The sequence below is a fragment of the Sinohyriopsis cumingii genome, chromosome 10 (assembly GCF_028554795.1).
Source record: "Sinohyriopsis cumingii isolate HCF-2022 chromosome 10, ASM2855479v2, whole genome shotgun sequence".
Classification (NCBI taxonomy): domain Eukaryota; kingdom Metazoa; phylum Mollusca; class Bivalvia; order Unionida; family Unionidae; genus Sinohyriopsis; species Sinohyriopsis cumingii.
Window position 1 is genome coordinate 66,033,641 of NC_142970.1, and position 14,000 is coordinate 66,047,640.

Genomic DNA, 14,000 nt, shown 5'->3' on the forward strand with positions numbered 1-14,000 from the left:
ATCCAGAATTAAGAGAGTGTAAGAACGTAACCAGAATACAACCAAATAAAATTCAGTGTGAAATATTGCGTGAGATAATTTCAAAAACTCATATTAACAATTTTTAGAATTTATTCAGACCGGATTATTTGATAGTTTCAAATAGAAAGATAGTTCAAGAGCATATGTTACATAAATAAAAATGTCTAAATCTACCTATTCCAATGTCTTATTGACCAGCCTTAACGATGGACAAAACTCCATGGACTCTAGGATATGCTACAACAATTCATTTGTCATAATGATTAACTACTTGTGATACTACTATTTGGATTGTTGGTGATCTTATCGAATGATCAAATTTAGCTTATCTCGCAGTGGCTCGAGTCAGAAGAATATCTCAGCTGTGCAGGGTTATTATAGAACTTACAGAAACTGCTGGTAATAGCGATAATGTTATTGATAATGGTGTAGTAAGACAAAAAAGTAGTTGGTTATAAACAATGTGACAAAAAAACGTGACTATAATTCTCGATGTTGAATTTATCAAGACGCTGAACCAACATCAAAATAGTCATTGTGCAAGCTTAACACAGAAATGTTTGTGGCAATATTTAAATAATAATCCAAGACAATTTACCGTATATAGATTTAATAGTTTTCTTGGTCACACACTCGAAAATCTGATGCTGCCCTGTATTGAGTGTTAACAATGTCCAAGCGCTTGTTCACAAAAGTGAACGCGGTGTTAATTGGGTATCTTCAAGAATTACTCGTAATTGCTCTCGTACAAATCCACGCTGAGGAACAATTTAATCTAGCCTATAGATTGCGGATCTACCTGTGGATCTTATCACGCCAATACTCCAAGTAGGACCAGTCGTTCTCTTTATACAACCTTCAAGTTCACAATGGTTCATATGAATATCTGACAGTTACATTACCTAGCACTAGTGGTTTTGAAAAGTCATGGCATGGCATTGGCATATGTTGTTTTGTTTTTTAATTTCATTAATGGGTTTCATAGTATAACAAAGAATGTCGCGCACGAGTAATTTCATGATTTAATACAGCTATCACGCTTGGTATTCTTGTAACTCATTCACGAGATCTCATATCTTTCTGAATTATTTCCTTCGTATATTGATATCCAAACAATCTTTCAGCAAGTATTATATTAAATCGTTCAACAATTGCCTGATCACGATGAATTGCAGTATATCCTTTTCTAACTTTGACATTATGATTTTTTTCATCAGAGAGGATACTGCACCAATATATTCTTTGCCAGGATCAACTTGTAGTGGCTATTATAGACCACCTTGTGTTCCGGATCCTCGTATTTCTATGTACGTGATTGACGTCTACCAATTTTAAGAGTGTTGTGTGGCAAAAATAAAATATATGCTTGATGAACTTCATTAGGAGTGCTGACGTCAAAATGTGCATCCTGAATTTTTTTAGGTGGTGGTAAATACATTTGCCAGATTGCCTGTCGTGCTTACCGATATTCAGCAACAGAACATGTAACGTTTGCTTCATCATCAAGTTTACTAATCGCTGCTCTACCCCTCCAATATCGTATTGGACTATAATAAATTATTATAATAATAATCGGTTGATTAATTATCAGCCCCTAATATTAATTTGCCTTTCATCGCAGATTGTACGAACTAATTAGCTTATGATTCTCTGAGAGATTTATTTTTATGGAATTTAACGATAGAATCAACTTCACATCTGCAATATGTCGTTGCTGTAAATCATTATTTGTTTACGCTACAACATGAACGTGACATGCTTGATCAATTGCATTTATTGGATACTCTCTAGGTCATGGTTAATCTCGCTCGTCACGTCTGATATTAAGTCGAGTTCCAAGACCACAATATTTATATTTGGGTAGATGTTTTGTCCTGGATAATTAACCCATGGAGCTCCTGGTAATTTTCTTAATGAAGGGGCCATATCACCACCAGACACTTTGTATCTTCACTGAGTCAGGGATAAATATTTATATCTTTTGTACCACAGTTTACACATTTACCTGTACGTGCACGTTTTTTTATTATTTGTTGTTATTGTTGCTAACCCACCTGTGGAGGTAGATGCTCTGCATCGAACACAATATAAATTCCTATTATTTGCTATATTTCTACAACAAGAATGTCATTGATTTTTCAGCGACACGAAAGGATGAACCAGTAAAACATATTTCAGCATCACCGAATCCCATCAGAATGATAATAATAGGTATATAGGGATCGGGTAAAACTCATTTACTGCTTAATTTGATACTGAGATGGCTCACGTGGGATAAACTATATTTAGTGGTACTATCCATAGATGATGAGAGATGCTACGATGTGCTTACAGATTTTAATGAGAACGCAGAATTGTTAGAATAGAACAGCAATGTTATTATTAATTTTATCACCGATATTGATAAAACCCCATCTGTGGGTGACCTCGATGGATTTATTAATAATCTCGTAGTATACGAATATGAAATGATGAACAAACAATCAAATCCAGTTCGGATATTTTCTCGAAGCGGACACAAAAACACGAATGTTATATATGTTACTCAGCGAGATACACAAATACCTAAAGTGATCAGAGATAACTGCAGTATTTTAGTTGTGTTTAATGGAGTCCATGCACATACTCTGCGAAACATTCATCAGATTTGGTGTAGTGGGGACATGGACATGACTAAGTACAAAACCTGCTTTTCAAAAGCACAATCTGGTCCACACGGATTCATAACAATACATTTACATGATCCTCGAGCGCGATATCGTATAAATCTTGATGCAATATTTGAATAAAATTATAGCAGCAGAGAGGGTGAGACCAAAAGTGATTGTCCGAAGGGTAAACATAAATACGCAATACAATTTAGAAAAACACGAACAACAAAACTAACGTAACCAAAAAAGTAACCCAATTAGAGAAACTCTCTGTTTTAGTTAGAGGCTTCGGTTTGATGTTATTACGCCTATATTTTTTTTTTTTTTTTTTTTTTTTGTATGGAGTTTTATTTCTATAAATGGACTTTAAAACAAGTGGTCTGTTCACCCTGTCTGCTGATCACTGCTTATGTTTCTTTAAAGGCACCTGCTGTTCTATAAATGATATACCTACTTAAGGATAGTATATCTTGGAATAAAAAATATTGATTCAATTATTTCTTACTTTTTCTAGGAAAGTAAACATTGATGAAATAATATGTTACTAGTTCAGATCAACAACGTAACAATACTACGGTTATAAGCGACTGTCAGAGTATGCAGTACATATCCAGAACGGAAACATTGAATACCACGAGAACAGGAAACCCGTGAGAACAGAAAAAAAAACGAGTATATATGCGTCTGTTGAACAGCGACAAAGTAATGGGTTGACCGCTTAGTGGTGTACATCTGAGAGACTCTCGATTGTTTTGTTGACTTTGACGTAATAGTTAATCGCCATCTAGGACTCGGCAAGTAAATACTCTCCTGTTCTCCCCATATTTTCTTTCTCTTATACTCTCTATTTCTTCCATTTTAATGGTTCATTGCATAGTTTGTCTCTCTCCGAGTTTGTATGTATATCTGTATTTATCATTCTGTCTCTATCTGTTTCTCTCCTCATTCGCCCGTCAATCAAGCACGTACTGGAATAAGTTAAATACATATATGCATGTTCAGTGTTCAAGTCAGCTATGATGTATTTCAAAAAGAGAAGAGTAAGTTAAGTTGATAATGACATACGTACTGTACATAAGTTATTTCACTTCTGAACAATACTGTTGATGCTAAGCACATATATCATGAAAGTATTTCGGTAAAGTGTATTTCCCTGTTTGGAATATTGTGATGCCTGCTGTCTGTTCGTCCATTCGTCCGTCCGTCGAACATCTAGCACACTATTTTAAATCGAATGGTGAAAGTTTGCAAAACTATGTACAATATGTGCATTATAGTGCTCTGACTTCATTTCAGCTTCACATAATTTTTGGGGATGTGTTGCATAGCAACGCATTATTGTTAAACAAAACGCAGTGATATATTTTTGTCACCAAACTTCATTTATGTAGAAATACCATGAATAAATACCATGTCTTAAAAACATTTACTTGAGAAATCTGTAAGGGAGCAATGGAATATCTTGGATTCCGTAAGTCTTCCATTTCTTTCATTCCCGTAAAATTGATAGTTGATGCTTACCAATCACTAGTCCTCTCTCCGGCCTCTTGCATATTCTGAGTATCAGGGTTTGAACAATTATAAATCAATTTGGTGAAAACGTAATTGAATAAAGATTAAGATGAAACAGTGATTAATTATTTTAAAAACGTTTAACTTCTGTAAAATGGTTATAGAATGATTAACGATTCATATTAAGAAATATCCTTTCTCACGAGTCCTTTTCCTGATAATCAATACCAAGCTAAATGTCCATAACTTGAGAAAGTATACCTACTGTTTAATGTTTCCTGCCTGACAAAGAGTCACTATTATCAAGAAAATGACATGTCCGGTTAATAAAACGACTCAATGAATATTCTTGATATTTAATTTATAGCGAATAGTATTGAAATACCATTTAAAGAATAAGTATGACTAACAAACTGCACGTGAGTCAACATAAGTTGTTTTGATGTATTCAGTCAACATTTCATTTACGATACTGTCAGTATGCCACACATTGACACATTGCATAAACAATACATATATAGATTAGCACATAATTCATGTACATAAATACAGAAATTGTTATTGAGTAAATAAAATACAAAACAAAAATCCACTCCACCAACCCCCATTACACACACACACACACACACACACACACACACACATATATATATATATATATATATATATATATATATATATATATATATATATATATATATATATATATATATATATATATATAGATAGATAGATAGATAGATAGATAGATACAATTAATCATATGTGTTCCTTGCAACGAAGGTTTTGAGCTTAAACACAAAATGAGATTGTTTTGCGTTAGAATCACCCGGACCTTTTTGTGTGATAACGTTGTTCAAACAAAAATACAAGATAGTTAGGCACATGTAGCGAATAATGACGAGCATGACTATATTATTCTTACATTCTCCCGTTTGATTTTAAACCCCACCCCCTAGCTATTTTGAAAACGAAAACATCAAGGATATAACAAAATGCACAAAAATAGTCACTTCATTCATGAACTTATAATTTTAAGTTTGAACTTGATTCCTTAATTTATAAATTGTAACCTGGTTATCGCCAGGGATCCTTAACATTGTCAACTTATTCGCATTTCAAAATTTTATTTAAATAAAAATGGAAGATCGCAAAATAAACAAGCATACAGACTGCTCCATGTCAATTTCTGGTGTAATGAATAGCCCAATTCATTAAAAACTAGGTCGTCTGCGTCCAGTATTTGCAATATCTAGTTTTAATATTTCTAAAACAAATCAGAAATGAAACGGAGGAACTTTATACACTTGTTCAAAAAGATGTAACTCCAAAATTTACGGAATTATTTAGACTATCATTGAACTACCATTCGTTGCTTGAAAACATAGACCCACCCATGCAATGATGGCGACCGTACAATTTTTAGAAAAATAACTGAAATCATAGTCCCGTCCATGCTAATGAGGCGACCGTACTGCTAAGAAAACTCCCCTTTATGTAAAAAATCCATCAACTCAGTTATTGTGAACCTTGACGACAATCAGTTTATAAATTATAACTCAGCGAATGAAATGACTAACTTTAGTGTTTTTTTTTTTTTTAAATATTCTTGATTTTGCTTGTTATTTAAATTTTCCCGGGTAGGTACAAACTAAAAGGAAAGTGTACAAAACTTGGAATTATCTGAATACGGTGACATTGACACATTTACTGGAATAACAAGCTAAAACTTAATTATTTCATTAGTAATCGTTTTCAAAATCACAATAAATTTATAAACTTCTTTTCTTTCGTCCTCACTTTCCTCTCCATCTGTCTCTGTCAGTAAGCATGCTTTCTCTATCTTCTCTCTTTGTTTATATATATATAGATATGTAATGGACTATTTTAATGCTAATTATATGTTTAATAATGCTATATTTACACATCAGCTATGTGACATTTTACATGACGCGAACTATTCCTGCACTTAATCTGTTTTCCCTTCATTCTTTACACAAGTCATACTTTAATTATAAAGCCAGTAAACTGTATTTGTATATTGGATAGACAACTTCAGTTCTACACATATTCTCTCTCTCTCTCTCTTACAAACACTTACACACACACACACACACACACACAAGAAGCGGAAGGCACACCCATTACTATAAGAACGAGCAACAATGGGTGGATTTTTCAGGAGAAAAAGTCATGGAGAACAAAGCATGCTACACATCGTAAACACTTCTTCATACGTATGCAAAACAAATTTGCATTTCTCTGGATTTCCGAATAATATAACTTCTGTTCTATTTAGCGGAGCGTAAATGTATATAATGTATATTATTTTAATTTATTTTCGAAGCTAGCAGTTAGGCCAAGAAAGTAACGGAAACATTCTCTATTGATATCAATATATATATATATATATATATATATATATATATATATATATATATATATATATATACGATCGAGGTAAGCAACTCATTATTGTTGTCCCCACAGCAAGATGAGCCTACCCGAAAAAGACATAAGTAGGGAATCTTGTGTTGGAAACCGCGGTAGAGCGAGAGAGAGTGATTACTCAGATTTCTGCTCATCATCGTTCGAAAATGTTTTCAAGGCCAAAGTAGTTCTTGTAGGAGACAGCGGAGTTGGCAAAACCTGCCTTGCAACACGTTTTGTGAACGGATCCTTTACTTCGGAAGATACGGCATCGCTTGGGGGTAAGTATACTCTGCACAGTAAATGCAAAGGGATGAACGTTACTAAAGAGTCTAAGTTATATAAGCTGAATGGTGTGAGGTAACTCAGCAAACCGCATACAGGTAAGTTGTATGCATAGATACCTCATATCAGTATTTACGACGAACTGGTCATGCTGCAGATTTTCGTTTTATATATGGGTGGAAACCTTTTATGTGATGTTCATACTCATGCAAAATGAAATCCTCGTATCATACTTCTCACCACATATATTTGGCAAGTGAATATAATTTGTCGTTTACATATGTATAAATTTAAAAACTAAACAAAACTATCAAGGAAAGATAAATTGCATCTTCAAGTGGCGGAAGCAGAAGTCACGGTTCGTGACTGATTTATGGGTTTAAATCCTCTAAAAGAATGGTGATGCCGATCGTAACAACCACAAGAATTGTCTGGAACAATAGTACGTCTTCATAAATGTTGTCCATATTCGAAGCGGTACCTGCTAATTGCCGGAGAATCGATACCTTGCGTTTTTGTATGTGCTGGTTCGATATCTTCCAGTCAAACTGTTCCTAAGCCACTCTATTATATAATTATTCAAAACTGAATTAGTAATTAGTGCAATAAAAACCACTAATCCTGGAATTCATATCATCCAATAAGTAATCCAAAACAATACAGTATAACGCTTTACAGAAATAAGAATAAAGCGATGAATGTTTCAGACGTTCCGTCAAGCAATGTTTAGCAGTTGTATGTTTATATCTTCTAAAAAGAATGGTGATGCTGATAGGCATTGGTTCATCTATGTATCATGATTCATAAAAAACAAAACGAGTATTGCATCGTGCGAATCTCCCAGGACAGTCTTCGCTGATAAGACACTTGTTGGTTACAAGATATCTGAAAATCTAAAAGATGTCCTTATTTTCAGAAACATTCAAGTTATTACAACTAACATACAAGTGCCGAATACCCAATCCCAATTAAGACAAAATATGCGAAGTTTAATTTCCACTGAACCGCGTATTCTTAAGAGCCATTCAACTGTTAAAAGGGCAAATTTGATCGGTCTGGTAACATGCACGGTATGTTATAGACTCATTGACACAAAACAAAATAATGAACCGCACCAGATCGGATCGTAATACCAAACCAATGGCAAGCATCACTGTGGCATAGAATTTCGTATGTTCTGATACTACCAATGTCAAATGTAGTCTAGAAGGTAGGATATTAAACAACATAACATATATTAATTATGTCGATACTCATTAATTAGACTTTAACTAGCATGAAGCAAATTGTCCTTTTCCACGCGACTAAAACTAAATTTGTACTGCTATTACTACTATTAAAGTAAGAAATATATATTTAGACAATATCTCTACCACGAACACATTTTCAAGATACTAGTCTATACGCGCCAATGGAAAAAATGGGTTTTTCTTTGTTGGCAATATATAATTGAAGTAGTATATAATGTCTTGCTTGATTGCTTACTGTATACACACTTTTGAGTGTTACTTGTGTTTCTAATAGTGATATAAATATTTATAGATAGATAATATATATTACTTGCATCCAATCAGTTTTGTTTAGCTGGGTAGGTAATTCAAGTTCATTGTTTCCAATCGAAAATTTTAGTTATCTGGGTAAGATATTCAAATTTCTTGTTTCCAATCGATTTTTTATTTAGCTGGGTAAATAATTCAAATTCCTTGTTTCCACTCGATTTTTTTTATATTTAGCTGCGTAATTATTTCAGATTCCCTGTTTCCACCCGATTTTTTTATTTAGCTGGGCAAGTAATTCAAATTTATTGTTTACACCAGATTTTTGCTTTCAACTGAGAAATTAATTCAGGTTACGTGTTTCGATAGAAATTTTTTGTGTTAGTTATGTAATTAGCACATACAAAAGTCATTCGGTAGGCCTGCAATTATTTCTTTAGCTTCGTACTCATTAAGGAAACCCTCTCATATATTCAAGATATTTGAAATCTATTATCATAGCGGCATTTCTGCAAAAAGAAATTGAGATGAAAAATCACACCGTTCTACTTCAAATCTGGGATACGGCAGGGCAAGAACGCTACAGAAGCATTGTTCCCATGTACCTTCGTGGCGCTAAGGCAGCGCTTCTTGTGTATGACACGTCCAATTTAGTGAGTATATATATATGTATATTCGTTTCACATGATATTCATATGCTTACTTACCTATATATACAATATATTGCTGTTTTCAGACCCTTAAGAGTTTGTATTTTCATATTGTATTCATAGATCAAGATGTTGTTCACCGGCTAGACTTGATAGCAACTTAGAGTTTTATATGGACACCTGGTGCAATACTTTCAGACGTTAGTGCCAATCTATATCTGCTATTTTGTGATGATATGAGTAACATGTATTGTGTCAGGCACAGCTACAATGGTCACGAACATTTATAATTGTCTTAACCGCAACACCAAGACTTTAACAACAATCTAATAGGCCTAATGTTACAACCTTGACAATAAAATCAAAACTTTAAATACAGTCCGACTAATAGGCCTAATGATACAACATTGACAGTAAAACCGAAACTTTAACAACAGTCTGACTAATAGGTATAATGATACAACCTTGCAATGAATATGTTTGCGTTTTCCATCGTCATCATTGTTGACTGCATTTTGATTGGTGCAAAGTAGAAGTCATCTTAGACCTTGTCGTCATCAAACTCTGTGTATTTTCACACTAAGATCTTCACGATTTCTATTGAACATTTTGTTGTATTGTAGCGATTATGTCACACGGAAGAAATCAAAACCCATTACATGACCATTTCTTTAAGCTAATCACGCACATTCGACATAGTAATACATGTCCTTCTGTATGTGCAATTACTACAATAAGTAATGATGTCGATAACGCAACATCATCAACAATTACTACTACAACTTCGAACAGTATAGATCCTATCTCTCCTCTCCACTTCCATATTCTCCTTCTCCTTTTTACATGTTTTAATTAATGCTATTATTATTATTATTAGTATTATTATTATTACAGGATAGTTTTATAATAGCTAGCGAATGGTTGAAGCAGTTGCAAATGCATTGTCCGGAGGATATTAAGATAGTGCTGGTTGCCGCAAAATGTGACTTGCCGTCGGCTGTTCCTACTGCAGTATGTATGAGGCCACATGCAACGTTCAGACTAGTCTAGAGCTTTGCCTGAGATACGAAATTTCAAATAGATAACCCCAAACATACATACATACATACATGCACACACGCACGCACGCACGCACGCACACACACACACACACACACACACACATACATACATACATACATACATACACACATGCATACATACATAACGTCCATACTACATATGTACATATAGAACTTAGAGAGATATGCTTCATGACAGGACAAAGAGAAGGAGATCATGCAAATAGACAATACTCCATATAAGGACTGGTGATAGACAGATAGAGCGACAAATGAAACTGAATATATCTATATAACCGATCCCCGCACAAAGTTTATTAAAAAGGCAAAAATAAAATATCGCATTTGAGAATAGAAATAAAAAATAAAAATAAAAATAAATAAAGAAAACTACGATCGATATTATACCATCATTGGAATCTCAGTTACTAAATCATTCATCCAGGACGCTTCTCATTTTCAGCCATTCTATTTCAACCAGCAGATGATGTGCTCAGTGTGAACTGATAATTGCAACAAAGATGTACTGACATATTTTGACTGGTGTTGCGTTTGCTTTTTAAATCATGTATACAGAATAATGCTCCTATCTCCTAACTCGTAAATTTAGTCTGGACTTACCTTGTGTCGTTGTCGTACAATTAAATAATACGCAACATGTATCGCATGTTGTTTAATTTTAAATGTTCTACAATTTTTGTTCCAATTAATTAGAAAACTACACATTTTACAACATTTTAAGTCACACACAAAAAACAACTAATTTTTTATTCCAATTGTTTGGATGTCACAAAACGTCCCTTGAAGTTTTATTTCGTATTGTAAGCTGAAACCATACGACTGTTCCAGACACCGCAGGAAATATTTGTTTTAAGTCAGTCAAATTGTCTCTACAGTAATTTCATTAGAATGAGCGATGAACGGATTATATATATATATATATATATATATATATATATATATATATATATATATATATATATATATATATTATTATTATTATTATTATTATTTTTGCCTTGTTGCTAATAATTTATGAAATCCCTCAATACCGATAACCCCTGGGACCCACACATTTGTTCGATTTGGAATATTTTTTGGCTTACTGAAATTTGTCTAGATGTGAAAATTAGTCCCTTTCTGAGCTCATGCAACAAGAGAGAGAAAGAGAGAGAGAGAGAGGAGTAGTCCGTCGACGTTTTTATGCAGTGTTGCAAATATTATTTTCACGTACCTAGCTTGCCAGTAGCTACTCGTGGGTCTGTGGTTCTTTCCGAGGTTTTCCCGGATTCTTCGTCCACCATTAATACTGGCCGCCATGTATCGTGTGCTGAAAAATGGCGTTAAACCCTACAACAACAACCTCCCTCCAAAGCGATCTTCTCCTTACCCTCTACCTGACTATGTATCCAACGATCCACACGAGAGATCAGTGCGAACCGGATAGTGAACGTGTTTCCAGTGGATGTCTATGCTACCTGTACATTGAACGGGTACTCAGCTGAGATTAATACCGACTAAATGCATACCGACTGAATGTATCATTAAAATGCATTGGTACAAACAGCTGCAAGACCGACTCACCGACAAAACGTTTAACATGCAGTATCAAATTTCAACCTTGAATAAAACAGTCTTTGTCATGTTACTACTGTATGGCACAAACGTAAGTAACAGAAAAAATCAGCAAAATTAAAAGGTTTTGTAAAACTCAACAAATAATTGAATTATTAAAGTATCATATGAAAAATGTGAGAAGAAGTTACTGTATAATGAAGTGAATACAAATATATCCCTTATAAAAGTCTTTGAAAGTCCTATACGAATGAAAAGTCCCATATAATTTCAATACCGACATGTACTGATCCTCCATGAACCGTGATGTTATCAAGATGGCGTTGTCCAGAACATTTTCGAATATTTTATAACAGTTCTAGATTAATATTATCGTCTAAATAATGATCATTTTCTATCACCACTGAACAGTTCGAACAAATGTTTTTCCTCTCGAAAAATATATATGTTCAACATAAAATACGACTGCAGACTTGCATCAGGAACACAAAAAGCGTGAATGATTCCAGAAATTGGAATGAAACTGAAACTTCTCTGTCTAGTTCCGAGTCGACTCAACACTAATGTTTGCTGATGTACTTTCTTATACACGCACTCACACACACACACACACACACACACACAGATATATATATATATATATATATATATATATATATATATATATATATATATATATATATATATATATATATATATATATAAATGTTTTGTAAGATAATACGGTAAGCATTTCACTCAAGGTCTGGTAATTTATCTTTTTGCAAAATCACAAAGGTTTCTTTCTTCTCGACAGACTGCTCGAGCCTTCGCAAAGAAAAACCAAATGTCATTCATGGAAACTTCGTCCAAGACGGGCGTAAACGTTGAGAAAGTGTTCATGACGCTTGGTAGGTATCTAAACGTGTCTGTTGCGTCTTCCCTTTGCTTGTAATTATATTTATTAATGTTATATTATATTTATATTACTTCACCTATTTTATATCGTTTATTGATTCTGTTTTGGCGACTAGTTTGTCTTTTGGTTGCATTATTTGTAATTTATCACATAGTCGGTACACTTAGCCTGTAGTGTGTGCAGTTTAATATTTTGATATTATAGCATGTTAACATATCACTTTATGTGATTCTGATAGGTCCAAATAAGCCCATGAAATTATTGTGCTGTATACTCTTTACTGACTGTCTGCGATCGTGGAACAATTTTTTAATTCCTGATTCCTGGAAATTTTAGTTTTCAATGAATATTTTGGTGGCCATTTTTCGATTCCAGTCACAAAAGGAATTAGAGGGAAAACAATGATATCGTCTTTCTAAATAAGTAAATTAACTCACCTCTGTTCACATAAATACGTAGACATGAAACGGTCTCCAAACGGACATAAGTTTATCCAATCACTGCATATTTACACGGTATGTAATGCGATTCGAAGTCAGATTGAAATTTATTTACGTATTCTGAAGTCTACTGTTCCAAAACAATTACTGCAAATATCCGGTCACAAATATATGAGGCCAATATAGGAATTTTTGCATCCAGTAAACGTTCGTTCACATGAATATGGCAACAATGCAAAGTTTAGTTGTGATAGTGACACTTAAGATGACATAAACATGGATCATCTACTGCACTCTGATGGGTGCTGCATCAAACAATGTGACATCACACGCATTGGACATTCTGTGCTAAAAATGACTTTGTCGGTGTAAAATATGTTATTTATTCTGAAGAACGGTTGTTCTTTGACTTATAGTTTGTAAGAAATGTATAGTCTACGTTTCTGTCTGCGTAACTTTTATGCACAAAAAATGAAGGGTGCTACTTATGTCAGAATGAACGAAATTATTCATTCAACTTTCTGTCTAAATAATTTCCACTGAAATAAACCATATGCTAAAAAAAGAATTTCAAATGGTTAATGGTGTAATATTGCATTTATGACAGTCGTAGAATAATGTCCAGCATTTGCTCGCCAAGGCTCTTAGAAGCAGGGCATTATTCAACTCGTTTAATAAATTCAGTATTAAATCATTACCCATTTGAGATCCTATATTTATGCGTCAACAACCCATGCTATTTGCTGATACATATTAACTTATCAAATACTTCTTACCATCCTTCGTCTGAACACTTTTTTTGTGCATTTTAACTTAAGCACAGTAGCTACAAACAACTGGTCTAAATATTTGAAACATTCAAATCCTTAAACAAGAAAACAAGTTTAGATAAAAATAGCTGCTATTTTATACTCTACATTGCGCATCATAGTTGTCCACAAACCATTCTTTTAATTTATAGGGAACATACATATCTTACGT

The 14,000-nt window shown here is 33.7% G+C and overlaps 1 protein-coding gene across 2 annotated transcripts in view; it reads left to right on the forward strand.

Annotated features, from left to right (window-relative positions):
- The window catches only part of LOC149790300 (uncharacterized), a 31,753-nt gene that overhangs the window by 15,001 nt on the left and 2,752 nt on the right, over window positions 1–14,000 (forward strand). The window contains exons 2-6 of one of the 2 annotated variants that reach the window (XM_089972346.1): window positions 3,187–3,470; window positions 6,675–6,895; window positions 8,897–9,048; window positions 9,940–10,056; window positions 12,478–12,571. In XM_089972346.1, the coding sequence (XP_089828472.1) occupies window positions 6,679–6,895; window positions 8,897–9,048; window positions 9,940–10,056; window positions 12,478–12,571 (580 nt within the window). In that variant the 5' untranslated portion in view covers window positions 3,187–3,470; window positions 6,675–6,678. The remainder of the gene's footprint in view (window positions 1–3,186; window positions 3,471–6,674; window positions 6,896–8,896; window positions 9,049–9,939; window positions 10,057–12,477; window positions 12,572–14,000) is intronic. The other variant, XM_089972347.1, reaches the window with a different exon arrangement.